Source organism: Hylobates moloch, unplaced genomic scaffold (genome assembly GCF_009828535.3).
Source record: "Hylobates moloch isolate HMO894 unplaced genomic scaffold, HMol_V3 SCAFFOLD_11, whole genome shotgun sequence".
Taxonomy (NCBI): domain Eukaryota; kingdom Metazoa; phylum Chordata; class Mammalia; order Primates; family Hylobatidae; genus Hylobates; species Hylobates moloch.
In genome coordinates, this window is record NW_026652286.1 from 50055605 (window position 1) to 50079216 (window position 23612).

General features: G+C 40.8%; 1 protein-coding gene across 3 annotated transcripts in view; it reads right to left on the bottom strand.

The window, feature by feature from the left end:
• Positions 1 to 22172, bottom strand: part of INTS4 (integrator complex subunit 4) — a 133036-nt gene extending 110864 nt beyond the window's left edge. The window contains exons 1-4 of one of the 3 annotated variants that reach the window (XM_058446646.1): positions 21227 to 21482; positions 18538 to 18729; positions 5453 to 5570; positions 2988 to 3094 (exon numbers count right to left, since the gene is read on the bottom strand). In XM_058446646.1, the coding sequence (XP_058302629.1) occupies positions 2988 to 3094; positions 5453 to 5570; positions 18538 to 18729; positions 21227 to 21316 (507 nt within the window). In that variant the 5' untranslated portion in view covers positions 21317 to 21482. Of the gene's footprint in view, positions 1 to 2987; positions 3095 to 5452; positions 5571 to 18537; positions 18730 to 21226; positions 21483 to 21995 lie in introns of those variants that run through there. The other 2 variants (XM_032167003.2, XM_058446644.1) reach the window with 2 other exon arrangements.
• Between the last annotated feature and the right edge of the window lie 1440 nt (positions 22173 to 23612).

Genomic DNA, 23612 nt, shown 5'->3' on the forward strand with positions numbered 1-23612 from the left:
GACATAAAAAGTTCATTCACAGGAGAGGAAATACAAATAAAGGAAAAACATATGAAAAAGAAACCTCATTAGCAGTCTTTTCAAAAAAGAGATTTTTAAATAATGAAGTATCATTTTCCACATACCAAATTAACAGGTTTATCTTTGATTTTTAAACATTAATGTCTAATGCTAGAATAAGGTAGTGAAACTAAGCACTCTCATATACTGCTTGTGGGCATATAAACTGGAACACTTTGGAAAGCAATTTGACAAAAAGTATTAAGAGCCTTAGCTGGGTACAGTAGTTCACACGTGTAATCTCGGGCAACATAGCAAGACCCTCGTCTTTTTTTCAAAAAACTAAAGAACACAGCCTTAAAAAAAGTCTAGGCCAGGCACTGTGGCTCATGCCTGTGATCCCAGCACTTCAGGAGGTCAAAGTTGGAGGATCCTTGAGCCCAGGAGTTGGAGACCAGCCTAGGCAACACAATGAGACCCTGACTCTATTCTTCTCAGGGATCTAGAACTAGAAATACCATTTGACCCAGCCATCCCATTACTGGGTATATACCCAAAGGATTATAAATCATGCTGCTATAAAGACACATGCACATGTATGTTTACTGCAGCACTATTCACAATAGCAAAGACCTGGAACCAAGCCAAATGTCCAACAACGATGGACTGGATTAGGAAAATGTGGCACATATACACCATGGAATACTATGCAGCCATAAAAAATGATGAGTTCATGTCCTTTGTAGGGACATGGATGAAGCTGGAAACCATCATTCTCAGCAAACTGTCACAAGGACAAAAAATCAAACACCGCATGTTCTCACTCATAGGTGGGAATTGAACAATGAGAACATGGACACAGGAAGGGGAACATCACACACCGGGGCCTGTGGTGGGGTAGGGGGAGGGCGGAGGGATAGCATTAGGAGATATACCTAATGTTAAATGACGAGTTACTGGGCTCAGCACACCAACATGGCACATGTATACATAATGTAACTAACCTGCACATTGTGCACATGTACCCTAAAACTTAAAGTATAATAAAAAATAAATAAAAATTAAAAAATAAAAGAAATTCTAAATGTTTTCAATTAGTAATTTAGTAATTCTATTTTGATAGTCTGTGTTTCAGAAATAATTTTAAATACAGAAGATATTTTAGACTAACAATATTCCCTGCAGTATTATTTCCAATTAAATAAATGGCTACAATGTAAATTCAGTAATAGGTGCACAGTTAGGTTAAAAAGTATGGTTTAATTATTGGACACAATATCACACAACCATTACAAATTATATTTATAAAACACATACAAGAAAAATATTTATGTTAGCAAAAAAGGAGCAAAATTATATCACAGTATCACACAGCCATTACAAATTATGTTTATAAAACACATACAAGAAAAATACTTATGTTAGCAAAAAAGGAGCAAAATTATATGATTACAGCAATGTATTTAAAGAAAAAACAGTGGCAAATGATTTGCATACAGAAAAAAAAATCAGAAAGCCATATATCAAAAGACAATGATTACCTTTGGGTAGTGAATTATGAATGCATTTTTCTTTACTGTTTTCAATATCTTTCCAAATTTTCTATGAGTACAAATTATAATAATAAAAAATATATTTACGTATGTAATATAAAATTTTATAGTTAAACATATATTTAAAGCAGATTTAAGAAACAGTTACTGCAGATATCACAACCCATTCATTATGACGACTCTCAGAAGCAAACTTCACAGATATATATTTTCTCTCACAAAGGAGACGTACTTACTGTCCCACACACATAATCCCTAGTTTTTTCCATTTAAGCTGTTTTTTTTTTTTTTTTAAAGACAGAGTCTCACTCTATCACCCAGACTGGAGTGCAGTGGTGCAATCTCCACTCACATAACCTCCATCTCACAGGTTCAAGCGATTCTCCTGCCTCAGCCTCCCTAGTAGCTGGGATTACAGGTATGCATCACTGTGCCCGGCTAATTTTTTTTGTAATTTTAGTAGAAATGGGGTTTCACCGTGTTGGTCAGGCTGGTTTCAAACTCCTGATCTCAAATGATCCGCCCACCTCTGCCTCCCAAAGTTCTGGGATTTCAGGTGTGAGCCACCACACCTGGACCTATTTAAGCTTTTAGTATTGTACTTGTCCATGTGTTTTTGGTTTTATGTATGTCTGTTTTTTTAAGATTAATCAAGTAATCTTTCCTGCATCTCTGAGATAGCTTTCTAATTTCAAGAATATAATACTCTAACACAATTCAATTGCATTTGACTTTTTTATATTCTCAAAGTTACCAAAAAGATCCAAAGTAAAATCAATTCTACAAGGTTCTAGGTGTTGCTGTGTATACACAAAGAGGCTAATTAACCGCCAAATTAAATCAAAAGGCACAATTAATGTATTAATACATGTATTTAAAAATCAGAAAAAAAATGTACAAAACTTTTCCCATACATTTACTTGTGTATAGTTGGTCTGTTTATTGAAGCAACAAGGCATAATAAAAACAAAACAAGTTTGGGGTCAGAAAAAACAGAGTTTATACCGTGGTACTGCAACCTCCTAGCTGTGCAAACTTAAGACAAATCAGACTCCATAAATCTTAATTTTCACCTTTGTAAAACAGAAATAACAGTACTTACTTGAAGGATTGTGAGGACCAAATGAAAAACTGAATACAAAGCACCATAACAAGCAGAGTGCATTATTAGGCACAATATACACAGTAACTATGTACTGTAATTATTTTTATTTGTTTTGAAAGGATGAGGAAATTCATTTTATAACAAGTGTACTTAACTTTATTCCTAATCCAACACCAAGAGATGAAAAAATGAGGTAGCTCCTAAAACCATGAATGGTCCTGAGCAGTCCTCAGTTACCAGTTTAGGATGGATCTGAGTAGATTTTACAGCTCTTACCACCTTTCCAGTAATGCAAAGCAGTTCAAGAAAGAAGAGCATTATACTCTTACCTTGCAGGCCACATCAACTAATCGCATCTGGATAGCTTGATTTTCTGGTAGCTTAGTGCCAATTGCAAGCAAAGTATCCAGCAGTTGAGCTAGGACTTGATGAGACTCTAGAGAGGGAGATGGAAAGTTGGCTTGCAGAATTTCGAAAGGGGTAACTATATAAACTAATTTACTTGGGTAAAGAATGTAGATTGGCTAGGCGCAGTGACTCAAAACTGTAATCCCAGCACTTTGAGAAGCTGAGGCAGGAAAATCCCTTGAGCCCAGGAATTCAAGACTAGCATGGGTAACATAGGGAGACTCTGTTTCTACAAAAATAAATCTGAAAAAATGAGTCAGCCAGGTGGTGCGTGCCCAGAGTTCCAGCTACTCAGGAGGCCGAGGTAGGAGGACTGCTTGAGCCTCAGAGATCAAGGCAGCAGTGAGCCGTAATCGCGCCACAGCACTCCAGCCTGGGCAAAAGAGCGAGACCCAGTCTTAAAAAAACAGAAAAAAAAAATAGACTTTTGTCAACTGTGTTCCACTGTGTGATCCTTCATGCCCTCAACTAAAAGCTAAGTTCCTAAAGGGATCATGTTTAAATGTCTGAGTCCTCCACAGGATAGAGTACAGTTCTATATACATAGTGTCCTCCAAAAATGTTTAGTGCTTGACTGATTCAAGAGTTTTTTCACACTAAGAAACAGAAAAAAAAAAAAGGCCAGGCACAGTGATGGCTCATGCCTGTAATCCCAGCACTTTGGGAGGCCGAGGCGGGCAGATCATGAGGTCAGGAATTCGAGACCAGCCTGACCAACATGGTGAAACACCATCACTACTAAAAATACAAAAAATAGCCAGGCATGGTGGCACGCGCCTGTAATCCCAGCTACTCAGGAGGCTGAGGCAGGAGAATGGCTTGAACCCGGGAGGTGGTGGTTGCAGTGAGCCGACATCACTCCACTGCACTCCAACCTAGGCAACAGAGCAACACTCATCTCAAAAAAAAAAAAAAAAAAAGAAGAAACAGAAAAAAAAAAAGTTTTCCATTGCCTTCAAGATAAAGTCCAAATATCCTAGAAGGCATATAATACATACACACCAGGACTTCCATGTTGTATACCCTTGCCTATCTTTCTAGCTTCATCTCTTTCAGGTCTCCTTTACCACTCTTTTTTCCAACTACTTATAATTCCATGTCCCCCTATCTTTGCTCAGGCTAACTTCTCTACATAGAATGCCTTCCCCCATACCTGACTCCATTCTTGACCCCACTCCCCACTGAACACCTAGTTATCCTTAAAATGTCACCTCTCACATAGCTACCATAAGAATTTTCCATGGGAAAAAATGATACTTCTGTACTGAAGCAATGTTATTGTTTTGGTGCTTGTATTTATTTTATTTTATTTTAATTTATTTTTTGAGACAGCATCTCACTGTCACCCAGGCTGAAATGCAATGGCAAGATCATGGCTCACTGCAGCCTCAATCTCCTAGGCCCAAGAGGTCCTCCCATTTTAGCCTCCCAAGCAGCTGGGATAAAGGTGTGAGCAACCATGTTTGGCTAATTTTTTAATATTTTGTAGAGACAAGATCTAATTATGTTGCCTAGACTGGTCTCAAATTCCTGGGCTCAAGGGATCCTCCCACCTCGACCTCCCAATGTTTTGGTATTACAGGCCTAGCCTAACCTATGCCTAGCCTGTTTCATTGCTTTTAAAAATGTGTCTTGGCCGGGCGTGGTGGCTCACGCCTGTAATCCCAGCACTTTGGGAGGCTGAAGCGGGCAGATCACAAGGTCAGGAGATCGAGACCATCCTAGCTAACATGGTGAAACCCTGTCTCTACTAAAAATACAAAGAAATCAGCCAGGGCATGGTGGCGGGCACCTGTAGTCCCAGCTACTCGTGAGACTGAGGCAGGAGAATGGCGTGAACCCAGGAGGCGGAGCTTGCAGTGAGCTGAGATTGTGCCACTGCACTCCAGCCTGGGAGACAGAGTGAGACTCCATTTAAAAAAAAAAAAAAATGTTTCTTGATAGAACAAGTACTGTATGTTCAGTTACAGGTTTCAGTGTAAGCTGAAATAATCCTTTTAGAAAGCAATAGGGTAATAATATAGCAAGGGTCATTAACATGTTTGGACTTCCAGACTCCAGCCTGGGGTCAGGTTGCTCAATATATCAAGGCCCTGCCTCAAAACAAAAAACAAACAAGATAAAAAAAAAAAAAGTAGGGACAATAATGTCTATATCATATGTAAACTACCTCAAATATATGGTAGGTACCTGGCCAATAAATGATAGCTATTAAGAGATAAAACTGTATTTCTACTCTAATGTAAATATATATATATGGTTTCATTAAATTATCCTCAAATTCCTCTTCAATAACAATCAACACAACAAAATTTTGTCCTAAATTCTATACAAAAAGAACTAAATATTTCTGCTCTGACTATAGAGCTTTTAAATTCCAACTTACTTTCATTCTGCAGGATGTTAATGGCATCATCCATAATGCAGTCTGGTGAAAATCCTGCTGTCTTTGATAATAAACCCAACAATGATGCAATTTTCAGTCTCACAGATGGATCATTCTCCTGGAAAAAAAGAAGCAATTGTCACTTTGATGCTTTACACTTAGCTAACCAACAAACAGGAACATGGAAAACTAACATCCCAAAAGAGATTCAATGATCCAAGTATTCTACGGCATTATTTCTGAAAAATTAATTTTATATACTTCTGGAGAGACAGCTTTCTTTTTATTTATTTATTTATTTTGAGATGGAGTTTTACTACTCTGTTGCCCAGGCTGGAGTGCAGTGCATGATCTTGGCTCACTGCAACCTCTGCTGGGGAGACAGCTTTCTCAGTTGATACATTACATCCAAATACTGCAAAGTGAATGAGAACTTTTCTATGCCATTCTGATGTCATTAACTTCTAATAAAAAATGTGCCATTGGCATTAAAAGTACCTGACCTCCACTGAGTAGTCATGTTAGACACAAGTCACAGCAACTTGCACCAACAACACTGGGTACACATTTCTGCCAGTACCACTGCTTTTGGAGTCCCTGGAAAGTGAGTGTTGCAGCTACCACTGCTATCACCAGAAAGAATTTTTCATTCTACCTGTCTTTTTATTTTTTTTTGAAACAGGGTCTCACTGTCTCCCAGGTCAGAGTGCAGTGGTGCAATCATGGCTAACTAGAGCCTTGACCTCCTGGGCTCAAGTGAACCTCCAACCTCAGCCTCCCAAGTAGCTGGGACTACAGGTACATGCTACCACACCTGGCTACTTTTTTTTAATTTTTAGTAGAGATGAACTTTTGCTTTGTTGCCCAGGTTGGTCTCAAACTGCTGAGCTCAAGCAATTCTCCTGCCTCGGCTTCCCAAAGTGCTGGAATTACAGGTGTGAGCCACCGCGCTCAGCCTTACCTGCTCTTTTGAATCACCAGATCCTGAGGAGAAGCCTGGAGGAGCCAAGTGTGACTGTCTGAGTGTGAGTCTTGTGCCTGAGCCACAGCAGCAGGGGAGACTGACAAAGAAATAGTCTGGCTGTTTTAGCTTAGAGAGAGGGAGGTGGTCTCTAACAGGCACCAAAATTCCTGTGATGAGAAATTTCCTCCAAAGACAAAAAGGAATGCTCTCTTGTTCACTGCCATATCTCAAGAATATAGCACAATACCTGACACTGAAAAGATCAATAAATGTATGTGAAATGAGAGGAAAAAAAGTACCTAGCCAGTGCTGAGAATAGATCATCTTTCTATACTAAAGACAAAATTACTTAAGTGTATGCTCAAAGGATGAGGTGCTTTTCAAATAAGACCAACTCCCCGCCTCCTATATTCAGTTTCTAAGGAGGTCACCAGGCACAATAAAGAGGCCTAAAGCAGGAGAAGGGGCAATAGATACAGCGCTGGGAGATCTAAAATCCTGGCATGCTGTGCCACTTATTATGCACATAACTTTAGAAAAGTCACTTTCTTGGGAACTTACCTTAAGGTGTGAGGTGAAGCAGAAAGAGAAAGGGCTTTGAAATTAGCCAGATGTAGGTATGAAGCCTGGATTCACTACACAATAGCTGTATGTCTTAAACAATTAACCTCTCTGAGCCTTATCTGTGAAATGGGGGTAATAACCTCAGAGGGCTACTGAGAGGAAAATTACTAGCACAAAAATGGGCACATAGTAGGCAGTCAAATATCAGTTCTTCTATCTTTATTATTTTCTTCCTTCTACTAAGTTTGGGTTTAGTTTGCTCTTTTTCTAGTTTTGTTTCATTTTGTTTTGTTAAATAATAGAGACAGGGTCTCACTATGTTGCCGGTTTGGTTTTGAACTCCTGGGCTCCTGCCTAGGCCTCCCAAAGTGCTGGGATTACACGTGTGAGTCACCATGCCCCAGTCTTCTTCTAGTTCTTTAAGTTGTAAAGTTAGATTCTTGATTTGAAATTAGTATCAGAATATATTAAGAATTCCAAAATTGAACAACAAGACAAACAACCCAAATCAAAACTGGGCAAAGAACTTGAATAGACATTTCTCCAAAGAAGATATACAAATGGCCAAATAAACACATGAAAAGAGGCTCAACATCACTAATCATTACAGAAATGCAAATCAAAACTACAATGAGACATCATCTCATACTCGTTAAGATGGCTACTACCAAAAAACAGAAAACAAGTGTTGGCGAGGATGTAGAGAAATTAGAATCTTTGTGACCTGCTGGTGGGGATGTAAAACAGCAAAGCCACTGTGGAAAACAGTATGGTGGAAATCGCTTCTGGGCCTTTTGGCTAAGATCAAGTGTAGGAAAACAGTATGGTTGTTCCTCAAAAAATTAATAATAGAATTAGATATGATCCAGCAATTCCACTTTTGGGTATATACTCAAAAAAATTTAAAGCAGGGTCTTGAAGAAATATTTGTACAAATATGTTCATAGCAGCATTATTCACAACAGCTAAAATGTGGAAGCAATGCAAGTATCCATTGGCAAATGAATAGATAAGCAAAATATGGCATATACACATAATGGAATATTATTTAGCCTTAAAAAAGAAGGAAATTCTGACATAGCCTAAGACATGGATAAACCTAGAGGATATTATGCTAAGTGAAAAAAGCCAGGCACAAAAAGACAAATACTGTATAATTCCACTTATATGAGGTACTTAGAGCAGTTAAAATCATGGAGACAAAATGTAGAATGAGACTGGGCACAGTGGCTCACATCTGTAATCCTAACACCTTGGGAGGCCAAGGTGGGCGGATCACCCTACGTCAGGAAGTTTGAGACCAGACTGACCAACATGGCAAAACCCTGTCTCTACCAAAAATACAAAAATTAGGCAGGCATGGTGGTGCATGCCTATAGTCCCAGCTACTCGGGAGGCCAAGGCAGGAGAATCACTTGAACCCAGGAAGCAGAAGTTGCAGTGAGCTGAGATCACGCCACCGCACTCCAGCCTGGGTGACACAGTGAGACTCTGTCTCAAAAAATAAAAAAATTAAAAAAAAGAAAAAAAGGTAGAATGGTGGTTGCCAGGGGCTGGAGGTGGGGGTGATGGAGGATTACTGTTTAACGGGGAAAGAGTTTCAGTTTTACAAGATGAAAAGAGTTCTGGAGACGGATGGTGGTGATGGCTGCATAACATTATGAATGTACTTAATACACATGAACTGCACACTTAAAATGGTTAAGATAATAAATTTTAATTGTTACCACAATTAAGAAATGATTAGCCAGGCATGGTGGCACATGCCTATAGTTCCAGCTACTTAGGAAGCTGAGGTGAGAGGATTGCATAAGCCTGGGAGGTGGAGGTTTCAGTGAGCCATGATAGCACCACTGCACTCCAGCCTGGAGTGAGACCTTGTCAGGAAAAAAAAAAAAGGAAAAAAGGGGGGGAAGAAAATAAATGTAAATGAAAAAAAAAAAAGGAGATAAGAGAGCATCTGACCTAGTGACATTCCTTATCCATTTGGATATTTTACTCAAGTTCTTTTACTTTCTGAAATAATCCCTTAGCACTCCTTCTACTATGACACATAAATGATCTCATCTCCTTCACACCTGAGCTAAAAACAGAATTACCTCCAGGGAAGCCTTCTCTAATAATTGTTTCTTCTGACCATTAAAACTGTCCTGGTTCAGGCTTTCATCACCTTTCCCCAAACTTACAGTCTTCTAATTGGTCACTCTAACTCCAGTCATCCAATTCCTTTATCCTCCATACTTCCCCTCAGAACGACATTTCTAAAACAAAAACTGACAAGGTAGAATACAAGGCCCTTTAGAATCAGATCCCTTCCAAATCTTCTGGTCTTATCTCTTGATGAGCTCCCAACCTAAAATCTGCACCAGCCAAAGTAACTGCATTTCTTCTAATGTGATAGCCCGTCTCACATCTCCATGCCCATGTTCATGGTTGCTCACAACTAAAATGTCTTTCCCCCTGTCTTCCAACTGGCCAAAATCTATTTCTAGGACTTTTCTCAAGCATCGCTACCACTCTATAATGCATTTCTGGATCCCTGCTTCCAATAATTAATCACCCCCTTCTTTGAGGCCATATCATAACCTACCCCAGATTTCAGAAGACCTGAAATACTGTATTGTTATTAATTCATTTCTTATTTACTCAAGACTCAGATCAGGGATTACATCATATACATCTCTATTACCAACATGAAGCATAAAGCCTGGCACAGAGTAAGTATTCAGACATGCTGAGCAAATGAAAAAACAAGCAAATGGAAAACTTTAGCACTTACTATCTACATACTACGTATATGGTCTGCCGACTATACTGCTAGCCCCTAAAGGACAAGGAACATGTCTCACAGCTCTGCATCCTCCATAGCTACTAGCACAGTGGCATAAGTGAAGAATCAATCATGTGAAATAAGTTCAGATACTAATGCCTGATCACAAAAAAAAGTAGGAAAAAGCAGAAGCCACAGTAGTTTTATCCACTAAAATATTAATATAAAATACCACATTTCTGGATAGAACAGAAGAAAGGGTAAAAAACACTATGGTCACCAATCTAGAACTGGGTCCATCTGGCATCCCTCCTCATTTCCTTTGGAGCTAGGGTCCACTTGATTAATGCATGCAGCATGGACTGGTTAAAGGGCTTGAGATCTGACATCAGAACACCTGAGTTAAATTTTGCTTTCAGACATGACAAAAGATTGTGTTTTTTAAGAGTCTTCACCACATTTATGCAGCCAACAGACACATGAAAAAATGATCATCATCACTGGCCATCAGAGAAATGCAAATCAAAACCACAATGAGATACCATCTCACGCCAGTTGGAATGAAAATCACTAAAAAGTCAGGAAACAACAGATGCTGGAGAGGATGTGGAGAAATAGGAACACTTTTACACTGTTGGGAGTGTAAATTAGTTCAACCATTGTGGAAGACAGTGTGGCAATTCCTCAAAGATCTAGAACTAGAAATACCATTTGACCCAGCAATCCCATTACTGGGTATATACCCAAAGGATTATAGATCATGCTACTATAAAGATACATGCGCACATATGTTTATTGCGGCACTATTCACAAGAGCAAAGACTTGGAACTAACCCAATGTCCACCAACGATAGACTGGATTAAGAAAACGTGGCACATATACGCCATGGAATACTATGCAGCCATAAAAAAGGATGAGTTTATGTCCTTCGCAGGGAAATGGATGAAGCTGAAAACCATCATTCTCAGCAAACTATCACAAGGACAGAAAACCAAACACCGCATGTTCTCACTCATAGGTGGGAACTGAACAGTGAGAACACTTGGACACAGGGCAGGAAACATCACACACCAGGCCTGTTGGGGAGTTGGGGGCTGGGGAAGGGATAGCATTAGGAGAAACACCTAATGTAAATGATGAGTTAATGGGTACAGCAAGCCAACATGGCACAAGTAAATGTTTACCTATGTAACAAACCTGCACGTTGTGCACATGTACCCCAGAACTTAAAGTATAATAATATATAATAATAAAAAAAGAGTCTTCGCCACTTAAAGATATAAATCAAAATTTATGATTAAAATAATATGATGCCAGGAATTTATTTTCATAAGAATCTGAAAGAAGGTGAGGGTAAAGAAGTAGAAGTAGATTGAGGAAGAGGGAAAATGAAACAAGTTTGGCCACAAAATGATAATTTTTGAAGCCAGGTAATGGGTACACGGGAATTAATTAAAATATTCTCTTTACTTACATAGTATATATCTGAAATGTTCCATAACAAAAGGTTTAAAAAAAAAAAAAACCCATTTAAAATCCATACCTTCCATTTACTGGCTGGGTGACCTTGGATACTAAAAGAGCTCTAAGCTTAGTTCCATATCTGGAATGTAGAGATAACAATGGTGCTGTCATCAGGATTAAATAAAATATTACATATGGAAAGTGCTTTACAAACTCTAACAAGCAATATAACGTTAACTGCTCTAAGAAGTATTATTCTTGCTAGCGGTCTATCAATTTTGTTGATCTTTTCAAAAAAAACAGCTCTGGATTCATTAATTTTTTGAAGGGTTTTTTGTGTCTCTATTTCCTTCAGTTCTGCTCTGATTTTAGTTATTTCTAGCCTTCTGCTAGCTTTTGAATGTGTTTGCTCTTGCTTTTCTAGTTCTTTTCATTGTGATGGTAGGGTATCAATTTTGGATCTTTCCTGCTTTCTCTTGTGGGCATTTAGTGCTGTAAATTTCCCTCTACACACTGCTTTGAATGTGTCCCAGAGATTCTGGTATGTTGTGTCTTTGTTCTCGTTGGTTTCAAAGAACATCCTTATTTCTGCCTTCATTTCATTATGTACCAAATAGTCATTCAGGAGCAGGTTGTTCAGTTTCCATGTAGTTGAGCGGTTTTGAGTGAGTTTCTTAATCCTGAGTTCTAGTTTGATTGCACTGTGGTCTGAGAGACAGTTTGTTATAATTTCTGTTCTTTTACACTTGCTGAGGAGAGCTTTACTTCCAACTATGTGCTCAATTTTGGAATAGGTGTGGTGTGGTGCTGAAAAAAATGTATATTCTGTTGATTTGGGGTGGAGAGTTCTGTAGATGTCTATTAGGTCCACTTTGTGCAGAGCTGAGTTCAATTCCTGGATATCCTTGTTAACTTTCTGTCTCGTTGATCTGTCTAATGTTGACAGTGGGGTGTTAAAATCTCCCATTATTATTGTGTGGGAGTTTAAGTCCCTTTGTAGGTCACTGAGGACTTGCTTTATGAATCTGGGTGCTCCTGTGTTGGGTGCATATATATTTAGGATAGTTAGCTCTTCTTGTTGAATTGATCCCTTTACCATTATGTAATGGCCTTGTCTCTTTTGATCTTTGTTGGTTTAAAGTCTATTTTATCAGAGACTAGGATTGCAACCCCTGCCTTTTTTTGTTTTCCATTTGCTTCACAGATCTTCCTCCATCCCTTTATTTTGAGTCTATGTGTGTCTCTGCACGTGAGATGGGTTTCCTGAATACAGCACACTGATGGGTCCTGACTCCTTATCCAGTTTGCCAGTCTGTGTCTTTTAATTGGAGCATTTAGCCCATTTACATTTAAAGTTAATATTGTTATGTGTGAATCTGATCCTGTCATTATGATGTTAGTTGGTTATTTTGCTTGTTAGTTGATGCAGTTTCTTCCTAGCCTCGATGGTCTTTACAATTTGGCATGTTTTTGCAGGGGCTGGTACCAGTTGTTCCTTTCAATGTTTAGTGCTTCCTTCAGGAGCTCTTTTAGGGCAGGCCTGGTGGTGACAAAATCACTCAGCGTTTGCTTGTCTGTAAAGTGTTTTATTTCTCCTTCACTTACGAAGCTTAGTTTGGCTGGATAGGAAATTCTGGGTTGAAAATTCTTTTCTTTAAGAATGTTGAATATCGGCCCCCACTCTCTTCTGGCTTGTAGAGTTTCGGCCGAGAGATCAGCTGTTAGTCTGATGGGCTTCCCTTTGTGGGTAACCCGACCTTTCCCTCTGGCTGCCCTTAACATTTTTTCCTTCATTTCAACTTTGGTGAATCTAACAATTATGTGTCTTGGAGTTGCTCTTCTCGAGGAGTATCTTTGTGGCGTTCTCTGTATTTCCTGAATGTGAATGTTGGCCTGCCTTGCTAGATTGGGGAAGTTCTCCTGGATAATATCTTGCAGAGTGTTTTCCAACTTGGTTCCATTCTCCCCGTCATTTTCAGGTACACCAATCAGACGTAGGTTTGGTCTTTTCACATAGTCCCAAATTTCTTGGAGGCTTTGTTCATTTCTTTTTATTCTTTTTTCTCTAAACTTCCCTTCTCACTTCATTTCATTCATTTCATCTTCCATCAGTGATACCCTTTCTTCCAGTTGATCGCATCTGCTACCAAGGCTTCTGCAATCTTCACGTAGTTCTCAATACTTGGCTTTCAGCTCCATCAGCTCCTTTAAGCCCTTGTCTCCATTGGTTATTCTAGTTATCCATTTGTCTAAAACACCAAAAGCAATGGCAACAAAAGCCAAAATTGACAAATGGGATCTAATTAAACTAAAGAGCTTCTGCACAGCAAAAGAAACTACCATCAGAGTGAACAGGCAACCTACAGAATGGGAGAAAATTTTTGCAACCTACTCATCTGACAAAGGGCTAATATCCAGAATCTACAATGAACTCAAACAAATTTACAAGAAAAAAACAAACAACCCTATCAAAAAGTGGGCAAAGGACATGAACAGACACTTCTCAAAAGAAGACATGTATGCAGCCAAAAAACACATGAAAAAATGCTCATCATCACTGGCCATCAGAGAAATGCAAATCAAAACCACAGTGAGATACCATCTCACACCAGTTAGAATGGCCATCATTAAAAAGTCAGGAAACAACAGGTGCTGGAGAGGATGTGGAGAAATAGGAACACTTTTACACTGCTGGTGGGACTGTAAACTAGTTCAACCATTGTGGAAGTCAGTGTGGCGATTCCTCAGGGATCTAGAACCAGAAATACCATTTGACCCAGCCATCCCATTACTGGGTATATACCCAAAGGACTATAAATCATGCTGCTATAAAGACACATGCACACGTATGTTTATTGCGGCACTATTCACAATAGCAAAGACTTGGAACCAACCCAAATGTCCAACAATGATAGACTGGATTAAGAAAATGTGGCACATATACACCATGAAATACTATGCAGCCATAAAAAAGGATGAGTTCATGTCCTTTGTAGGGACATGGATGAAACTGGAAAACATCATTCTCAGTAAACTATCGCAAGGACAAAAAACCAAACACCGCATGTTCTTACTCATAGGTGGGAATTGAATGAGAACTCATGGACACAGGAAGGGGAACATCACACTCCGGGGACTGTTGTGGGGTGGGGGGAGCGGGGAGGGACAGCATCAGGAGATATACCTAATGCTAAATGACGAGTTAATGGGTGCAGCAAAACAACATGGCACATGTATACATATGTAACAAACCTGCACACTGTGCACATGTACCCTAAAACCTAAAGTATAATAATTAAAAAAAAAACAAATAAATAATAATAAATAAATAAAAATAAAAAAAAGACGTATTATTATAGATGATTATTGGTAATAGAGCTTTAATATAATAATAATGGTAGATATTGCTAAGAAAAAGACTAACAGAGGCCGGGCGCGGTGGCTCACACTTGTAATCCCAGCACTTTGGGAGGCCGAGGCGGGCGGATCACGAGGTCAGGAGATCGAGACCACAGTGAAACACTGTCTCTACTAAAAATACAAAAAAGAAAATTAGCCGGGCGTGGTGGCGGGCACCTGTAGTCCCAGCTACTCGGAGAGGCTGAGGCAGGAGAATGGCGTGAACCTGGGAGGCGGAGCTTGCAGTGAGCTGAGATAGTGCCACTGCACTCCAGCCTGGGTGACAGAGCGAGACTCCGTCTCAAAAAAAAAAAAAAAAAAAGAAAAGAAAAAGACTAACGGAAAATAGATCACTGAGAGATTGAAAACTTCTTGAGAACGGAAATCCTAATTTTGGTCACATGTGGTGGCTCATGCCTGTTATCCCAATCCTTTGGGAGGGCCAAGCAGGAGGGTTGCTTGAGCTCAGGAATTCAAGACCAGCCTGGGCAACACAGAGAGACTCCATCTCTACAAAAAAAATTAAAAAGAAAAAATTAGCTGGGAGTGGTGGCATGTGCCTGGGGTCCCAGCTCCTCAGGAGGCTGAGGTGGGAGGATGGCTTGAGCCTGGGAGTCCAGACTGCAGTGAGCAGTGATCGTGCCATTGCACTCTAGACTGGGCAACAGAGCAACACTCAAAAAGATGCCAGGCACAGTGGTTCATGCCTGTAATCCCAGCACTTTGGGAGGCTGAGGCAGGTGAATTACTTGAGCCCAGGAGTTTGAGACCAGTCTTGGCAACATGGTGAAACCCCATCTCTATCAAAAATACAAAAATTAGCCAGTCTCATAACCCAGTCTCTAGATAGATAGATACGATTTAAAAAAAATTTTTTTTAAAGAAAAGAAAGAACAACAAAAAAAGAAAGCCTGATTTTATTCATGTAAAACATAAGTGAAACATTTATAATGTCCCTTCAATGTTCCTAGGAACCTGCCAGGCACTGGGATAGAGATTAATGGATCTGCAGCCTCTGAATTTAAGGAGCTCAAAGTCTGAAGGAGATAGACACATATGGCAAACAATTGCAACGCATAAGACTTAACAGTTGTGCTAATAGGACACTGTCCAGTGCCCAGAACAAAGTCTGATATATATTTGTTGAGTAAAATGTATCACAAAAGCATCAATTAATTCATTTATTCATTCAACAAATATTTATTTTACCAGGCACTGTTCTTGCTTCTGTAGAAACAACAATTAAAAAACATAAAAATCCCCGCTCAAGGGAAGCTTATGTTCCTGCATGGGGAAATGGACAAGGAACATAATTAACAAGAAATTACACAGAATATTAGAAGATGGTAATTACTATGGAGAAAACAAAATCAACAAAGGGGACTAGGAAGTGCTGGGTGGGGATAGGCAGTTTCGATATGAAACAGAAGGGTAAAGGAAGACCTCAATGTAACGGTGACATTTGCATGCTGATAGTTGCGATATGAAGTACAAGTCATCATTTATAACATAGTCTTAAAATTGTCAAAGATATGCTTAACTTAAATCTAACAAAGCCTACAGATCTAACTTTCAGTTCATAGTAAATACAGAGAACAGAGGAACAAGTTAATCCTCAAAGAAGTAAATGAATTTGGAAAACAAGACATTTTACAAAAGAACTGTCTCAGTTTCTTCATCAAATCAACGTAACCAAAACAGTAACTGTTGTAGATTTTTTAAAAAGACTAAATGCCATGTGGGGACCTGGTTTGCATTTTGATTTGAATACATCAACTATAAAAAGATATTGGGAGAACAGCTAGAGAAATCTAAATATCAACTAATTCTTAGATGACATTAAATAATTACTTAACTTTATTCATTATGGTTAGGTGGCTATGTTAAAAAATAAAAAGTCCCTTTACTTTCTCATAGCAGTGAGAACAAAAAAGAAAACAACAAAAAGATATCCCTTTTTAATAGATATGTAATGAAATAATTAGAAAAAAATGACATATCTTTTTAAAAATTCAACAAAACAAGGATGGGTGCAGCGGCTCACGCTTGTAATCCCAGCACTTTGGGAGGCCAAGGCAGGTGGATCACCTGAGGTCTGGAATTCGAGACTAGCCTGGCCAACATGGTGAAACCCCATCTCTACTAAAAATACAAAATTAGCTGGGCGTGATGGTGCACGCCTGTAGTCCCAGCTACTTGGGAGTCTGAGGCAGGAGAATTGCTTGAACCCAGGAGTGCTATTGCACTCCAGCCTGGGGAACAGAGTGAGACTCATCTCAAAAAATAATAATAACAAAATAAAATAAAATTCAGCGAAAAAATAGAGCAAATTTGGCAAAATACTAATAACTGTTAAATTCTAGGAATGGATATTTGGTATGTCACTATAGTATTTTATCTACTTTTCCATAAGCTTAATAATTTGGGGGCTGGGTGTGGTAGTTCACACCTGTAAACTCAGCAATTTGGGAGCCCAAGGCGGGTGGATTGTTTGAGCCCAGGAATTCGAGATCAGCCTCTGCAACATAGCAAAGCCCCGTCTCTATAAAAAAAAATACAAAAATTAGACAGGCATGCTGCACATGCCTGTAGTCCCAGCTACTCAGAAGGCTGAGGCAGGAGGATCAATTGAGCCTCGGAGGTCGAGGGTACAGTGAGCCATGATAGCACCACTGCACTCCCGCCTGGGTGAGAAAGCAAGACCCCGTCACAAAAATAATAATAGTAATAATAATAATGATTTTGGGGCTGGGCATGGTAGCTCACACTTGTAATCCCAGCACTTTGGGAGGCCAGGGTGCATGGATCACTTGAGGTCAGGAGTACAAGACCAGTCTGGCCAACATAGCAAAACTCCATCTCTACTAAAAATACAAAAAAAATTAGCTGGGTGTGGTGTCGCACACCTGTGGTCCTAGCTACTCTGGAGGCTGAGGCAGGAGAATCACTTAAACCAAAGAGACGGAGGTTGCAGTGAGCCAAGATTGTGCCACTACACTCCAGCCTGGGTGACAGACCAAGTCTCAAAAAAAAAAAAAAAAAAAATGCAAAACTTAGTCTGGAGTAGTGGCACGCCTGTAGTCCCACCTACTTGGAAGGCTGAGCCAGGAGAATCACTTAAGCCCAGGAGTTCCAGGCTACAGTGACCTATGACGGTGCCACTAAACTCTAGTCTGGGTGACAGTGAGCCTCTGTCTCAAAAACAATTTTTTTTGGCCAGGCGCAGTGGCTCACGCCTGTAATCCTAACACTTTGGGAGGCCAAGGTGGCCGGATCACTTGAGGTCAGGAGTTCGAGACCAGCCTGGCCAACATGGCAAAACCCCGTCTCTACTAAAAATACAAAAATTAGCAGGGTGTGGTGGCACGTGCCTGTAATTCCAGCTACTTAGGAAGCTGAGGCAGGAGAATTGCTTGAACCCAGGAGGCAGAGGTTGCAGTGAGCCAAGATTGCACCACTGCACTCCAGCATGGGCAACAGAGTGAGACTCTGTCTCCAGAAAAAAAAAAGGGGGGGTATTTTTAATGTATTTTTAATTAAAAAAGAGGGCTACTGCAATTAGATATGAGGACCACGAATTAGGAAAGGAACAGCAGGACCACATTCCAGAGATGAATGGGTCATGATTGATACTAATTCCTCTTTTGTGCTTCCACTGTACTCTGCACATACTGCACTCACAGTAACTTCAGCAGTATGATGCACTTTATCATTGACATGTCTTGTTTCCATCTACTATACTGTAACTTTCTGAGGTCAAGATCTGCATCTTTTTTATCTCTGTATCCATAGTACCTAGCACATGGAAGACACTCAATAAAAGCTTGCTAATGAATACCTTATTTATTTGTAATATTAACCATTCTGCAGACATGATATAACTCCCATGATATACTCCCATCAGATCCTCAAGATTTGCTTACCTTGTAATAATGTTCCAAGAGAATCCTGACTACTCCCTCTACGCTTTCTGCCTCGACAGGCTTCCTGGCAAACTGGAGCAGGTATTGCAAAGCATCTGCTGGAGAGGTAGCTTTACACAGATCTATGTGGAGTGCTGCAGATTTACTTGGTTTTGTTAGTCGGAGTTTCTTAGTAGCAATTTCCTCCTGTGGCTGCAAGGGGTAGAGAAAACTGAAAACAGAATCTGCAAATTTAACTTTGCCTCATTTGGTGGAAATAATTTTTCCTTATACCAAATAATATATTTAGCTGATAGACTTAGGAAAACACAGTATTATAAACTAGAAAGAGTACTGGGTTGGTGACAAGGCCATTGAGTCTCAATTTTGCCTTTACCAGCTCCTATGACTTTAGGCAAGTCATTTAATTTCTCCAAGTCTCAGTTTATGTCTCTGTAAAATAGGTATACTTTTTTTTTTTTCTAGAGATGGGGTCTCTCTATGTTGCCCAGGCTGGTCTCTAACTCCTGGGCTCAAGCAATCCTCGCACCTCAGCCTCCCAAAGTGCTGGGATTACAAGCATAAGCCATGGTGCCCAGCCTTACACTAACATTTTGCTCTACCTGTCTCTGAGGATTGTGGTAGCCTTTGGGTTTAGAGGTCACACAAAGGATCTACTCCATTTTTTTGAGACAGAGCAAGACACTGTCGCCCAGGCAGGAGTGCAATGGTGCAATCTTGGCTTGCTGCAATCTCCACCTCCTGGGTTCAAACGATTCTCTGACACCCAACATGCTGGGATTATAGGTGTGTGCCACCTCCATCTACTACGTTCAAGAGATTCACCTCCCTGACTCCCAAGTAGCTGGGAGTACAGGTGTGTGCCACCACACACAGCTAATTTTTGTATTTTTAGTAGAGACAGGTTTTGCCATGTTACCCAGGCTGGTTTCGAACTCCTGGCCTCAAGTGAATCCTCTGCTTCAGTCTCCCAAAATCCATTCTTTATTAGAAAACAAATATCAGACAGGGCGTGGTGGCTCACACCTGTAATCCCAGCACTTTGATAGGCTGAGGCAGGTGGATCACTTGAGGCCAGGAGTTCAAGACCAGCCTGGCCAACATGGCAAAACCGTCTCTACTAAAAACGCAAAAATTAACTGGGGGTGGTTGTGTATGCCTGCAGTCCCAGCTATGCAGGAGGCTGAGGATTGCATGAACCCAGGAGGCAGAAGTTGCAGGGAGCTAGGGCTGCGCAACTGCACACCAGTTTGGGCGAAAAGAGCGAAACTCCATTTCAAAACAAAAGGAAACAAATATCCGATGGGCGTAGTGGCTTACACCTGAAATCCTAGCACTTTGGGAGGCTGAGGCAGGAGGATCCCTTGACCCCAGGAGTTCGAGACCAGCCTGGGCAACATGGTGAAACCCTGTCTCTATTAAAAAATAATAATAAAATAAAATAAATTTCCTTACCACCTAATAGTGCATTTTTATCTACTGAGCAATCACCTCCTTACAAATTCACATTTCTATAGAAAAGAGACTATATTCTAGACAAGAACACAGTATGACATGATAAAAAGAATAAGGACTTTGGAGTCAGAGGAATTTGTATTCAATAACAACTTACTAGCTGGGGAAGGCCTTCTTCTATAGGAGGGCATATCAATACTTTATTATCACAGAGCTATTCGATAAATCTGTTATTAAACATAACTTTATTATACGTATACATAAGTGCTAGGCACATATCAGTTCTCCCTCACCTTTTCAGCGGAGAAAAAAGAACAGAAGCACTAAGATCTCATTTAATCACTTTAACAACTGATGAAAAATTAAGTGAAGAAATTAGCTCTTCCCTTAAAATTCTTAGCCATTTCTATCCTATTCCTCTCAAACTCAGTTTTCAGTCTTATCGAAGCTGTAGTTAGGTCAAAAGCTAGGAATTTTTTCCCTAAGTATTACGTAAGGCAGACGACAACCAATATCAACTATTATTCAACAACCAATAACACTTTAGTGAGCCAGGCCCTATTGTCCATCTCCAGGACACGGAGATGAGCCAGGCATTAGCTCTGCCATCAAGGACCTCAGACTGGTAGGAAGATAGGTACACTGGTAATTACAGTAGCATTGAACGAAAAGTACAAATAGATTAGTACCACAGAATGCTACAGAAACAGGTGAAGAAGAGACTAAGCTCTTGCTGAGGTTTCAGTTGGGTCTTGAAGCACAAATGTTAAGTCCACTGGGTGGAGAACAAAAAGAAAGGGAAGAATGGCATGTATTCTGTGTAAAAGAGACAACCAGTGCAAGAGTTTGGAGATATGCAAACACAAGCACACACGGCATATCTGGTCATGTGAGGATGGGTGGAAGAGGGCTGAGCAGTCTTGGGAAATGGGAACAACAGAATGTTGGGAAGAAAGGAAATTACATTGTGCAACAGTGCTAATGTTCTTAATGCCACTGAACTTTACACTTAAAATTGTTAAAATTGTAAATTTTATATTATGTATTGACATATTTTGTATTATGTATTAACATATTTTACTGATGGATGAATGAATCAACGTAATGTTTAAGGATCAGTATCCTGCTGGATGCTCTAAGCCTTGCCACTCTACAAGTCTTAAGGATCTAAGAATGCAACCGATGCACTGGCGTGAATTTGGGGGCATGTCAGGAATGCAGAATCTTGCCTCACCTCCTCTGCTTGACTTATCAAATAGAATCGACATTTGAACAACGTCCCCAGGTGATTTGTATACACATTAAAATCTGAGAAATAGGGCATTAGGATGATTTAGGATCAGCCCTAGCAACATCTACGTGGAGACACCCGGAGCATCACTGACTGACAGGGGCTCTGCCCACCTGTCACAACTTCATGGGGAGGAAGGTACTGCCCTCCTTCCTAGGTGAGCTGTTCTACCAATAGAGAGCTCTTCCCCTGTGAAGTCTGTGACCCCCGCCTGCTTAGACTGCGCCTGAAAGAATTCTATAGACCCTTCTTTCAGCCCCTTAGAACCTTGTGTATATTCCAACTGGTCCCTGGGAGGTTTTTTTTGGAACGGGGGGGCGGGGAGGCTAGAAGGGGCTCTGCTGCTAACTGACTGTATCCTCGTACCCCTCCGGAAGGCTCAATGTCCACATCTGGAAAACGAGGATGCTAATGTAACGCGATAGAGCAAAGTTGTGTGAGAGAATAAAATGAGATAACGGATAAGACAGTTTCGCAAATTAAAAAACACTGTTTCTCCTAATAATTTTTTTAAAATCCTGTCAGACTTCACATATTAATGACAACAGCGGCTGCAAACTAACACGCCCACTAACTTGCAATATCAGAGATTATCAACAAGTCAGCACTTAACATGGGCGTATGGAGCCTCTTCTGTTCTGGCAAAGTGCCTGGGATTTGGATAATCTACCCTGGTCCGGATCGGTTCTGGATCTTTCCCGCCAGAGCTTACCTGAACCACTTTCGTGAATTCCTCATAAACCCGCTTCTTAAGGTGCGCCGCCATGCCTGCCCGTGGGCCCTCTCAGCTTCCGTACACTAGGAGGGAGGTGGGGGGGGGTGGACGGATCCGGAAAACTTGTCTAGGCGCGGGGGTGGGTGGATGACTTGCCGAGATCCCACAAGGCAGTGGGGTTTGGGGAAAGAGCAACCGCTTCCTGTTGCTCCACTGCCTCGCCACTGTACGGACTGATTTGGCGGCCTACGCCCCCTGCGCCGGAAGAACGGAAACTAGAGCTTCGCTTGTGGGAGGCGGGGCCTCTGGCGGGAGGAGCCGAGACTGAAAGGGTGGGCAACCCAATGGGAGCTTTGGGAGGCTGGCTGGTGGCCTCGGAGTGGCTAAGAGACTAGCGCGGTGCAGCGCGAAGGGAGGGAGGGAGGAAGTACAGGTTAAAGGGCAGAGGCGCGGCGCTCCAGAGCTAGAGGCAAAACCCGGAGCCCCGTAAGGGGGTTACGACTCGTGAAAAAACTCAGAGTCTCGGCCGACTTTCCCATCATCCTTTGCTGTACACGATGCTGTTTGTAGGTTTCCTGAGCACTGCCTTTGTTCAAGCTGTGCGCCACCTCTCTTGTTTTGGGGTATCTTTCCATACTTCCTTATTCCAGTTTTGCAAAAGCTGCCATCCTTTAAGGCATCAATCCCTGCTCTGATAGCTATAGTACAGTAGAAGACTTCTGAGACCAAGGATAAAGCAATAAAGCCACAGACTACAGCTCTGGTTCTTGAGCAAATGGCTCAACTACAAATGCATTTATAATAACTAACCTGACAAAGATGTGACAATGGAGGGAAATAATGCAGGAACATTTTACGGACTGTAAGGTGTAGTGCACATGTTAGTGTCAGTAAATCCAAGGTCAAGTTTACAACCTACATGAAACTAGCTGTTCATTGTTTTGGTCTTGCAAAAGAATTAATGTGGGCCAGGCGCGGTGGCTCATGCCTGTAATCCCAATACTTTGGAGGCCGAGGCGGGTGGATCACTTGAGGTCAGGAGTTCAAGACCAGCCTGGCCAACATGGGGAAACCCTATCTCTACTAAAAATACAAAAATTAATCAGGGCGTGGTGGCACACGCCTGTAATCCCAGCTTCTTGGGAGGTTGAGGCAGAAGAATCACTTGAACATAGGAAGCAGAGGTTGTAGTGAGCCGAGATCGCGCCACTGCACTCCAGCCTGGGCGACAGACCGAGACTCCGTATCACAAAAAAAAAAAAAAAAAAAAAAAAAAGAATGTGGGATAGTTTAAAAAAAAAAAAAGCAGGAGGCTGATGTGGATACAGAGGACCCAAAAATAAACAAAAGATAATATTTATCCTCAAGGTCCTACAATCTGAGAAGACAGACCCCCAAACTGATGGTGACAGTGCAACTGAAATGTGCTGGGTAACGGGAACGAATGTGGTTCAAACAGACCTAATTTCTTCAGAGTGCCTCAGGGAAGGCTTTCCGAAAATTGGAGGAAACTGAGAGTGGTGGCTCACGCCTATAATCCCAGCACTTTGAGGGGCCGAGGGGGGCGGATCACCTAGCTCAGAAGTTTTGAGACCAGCCTGGGCAACATGGCGA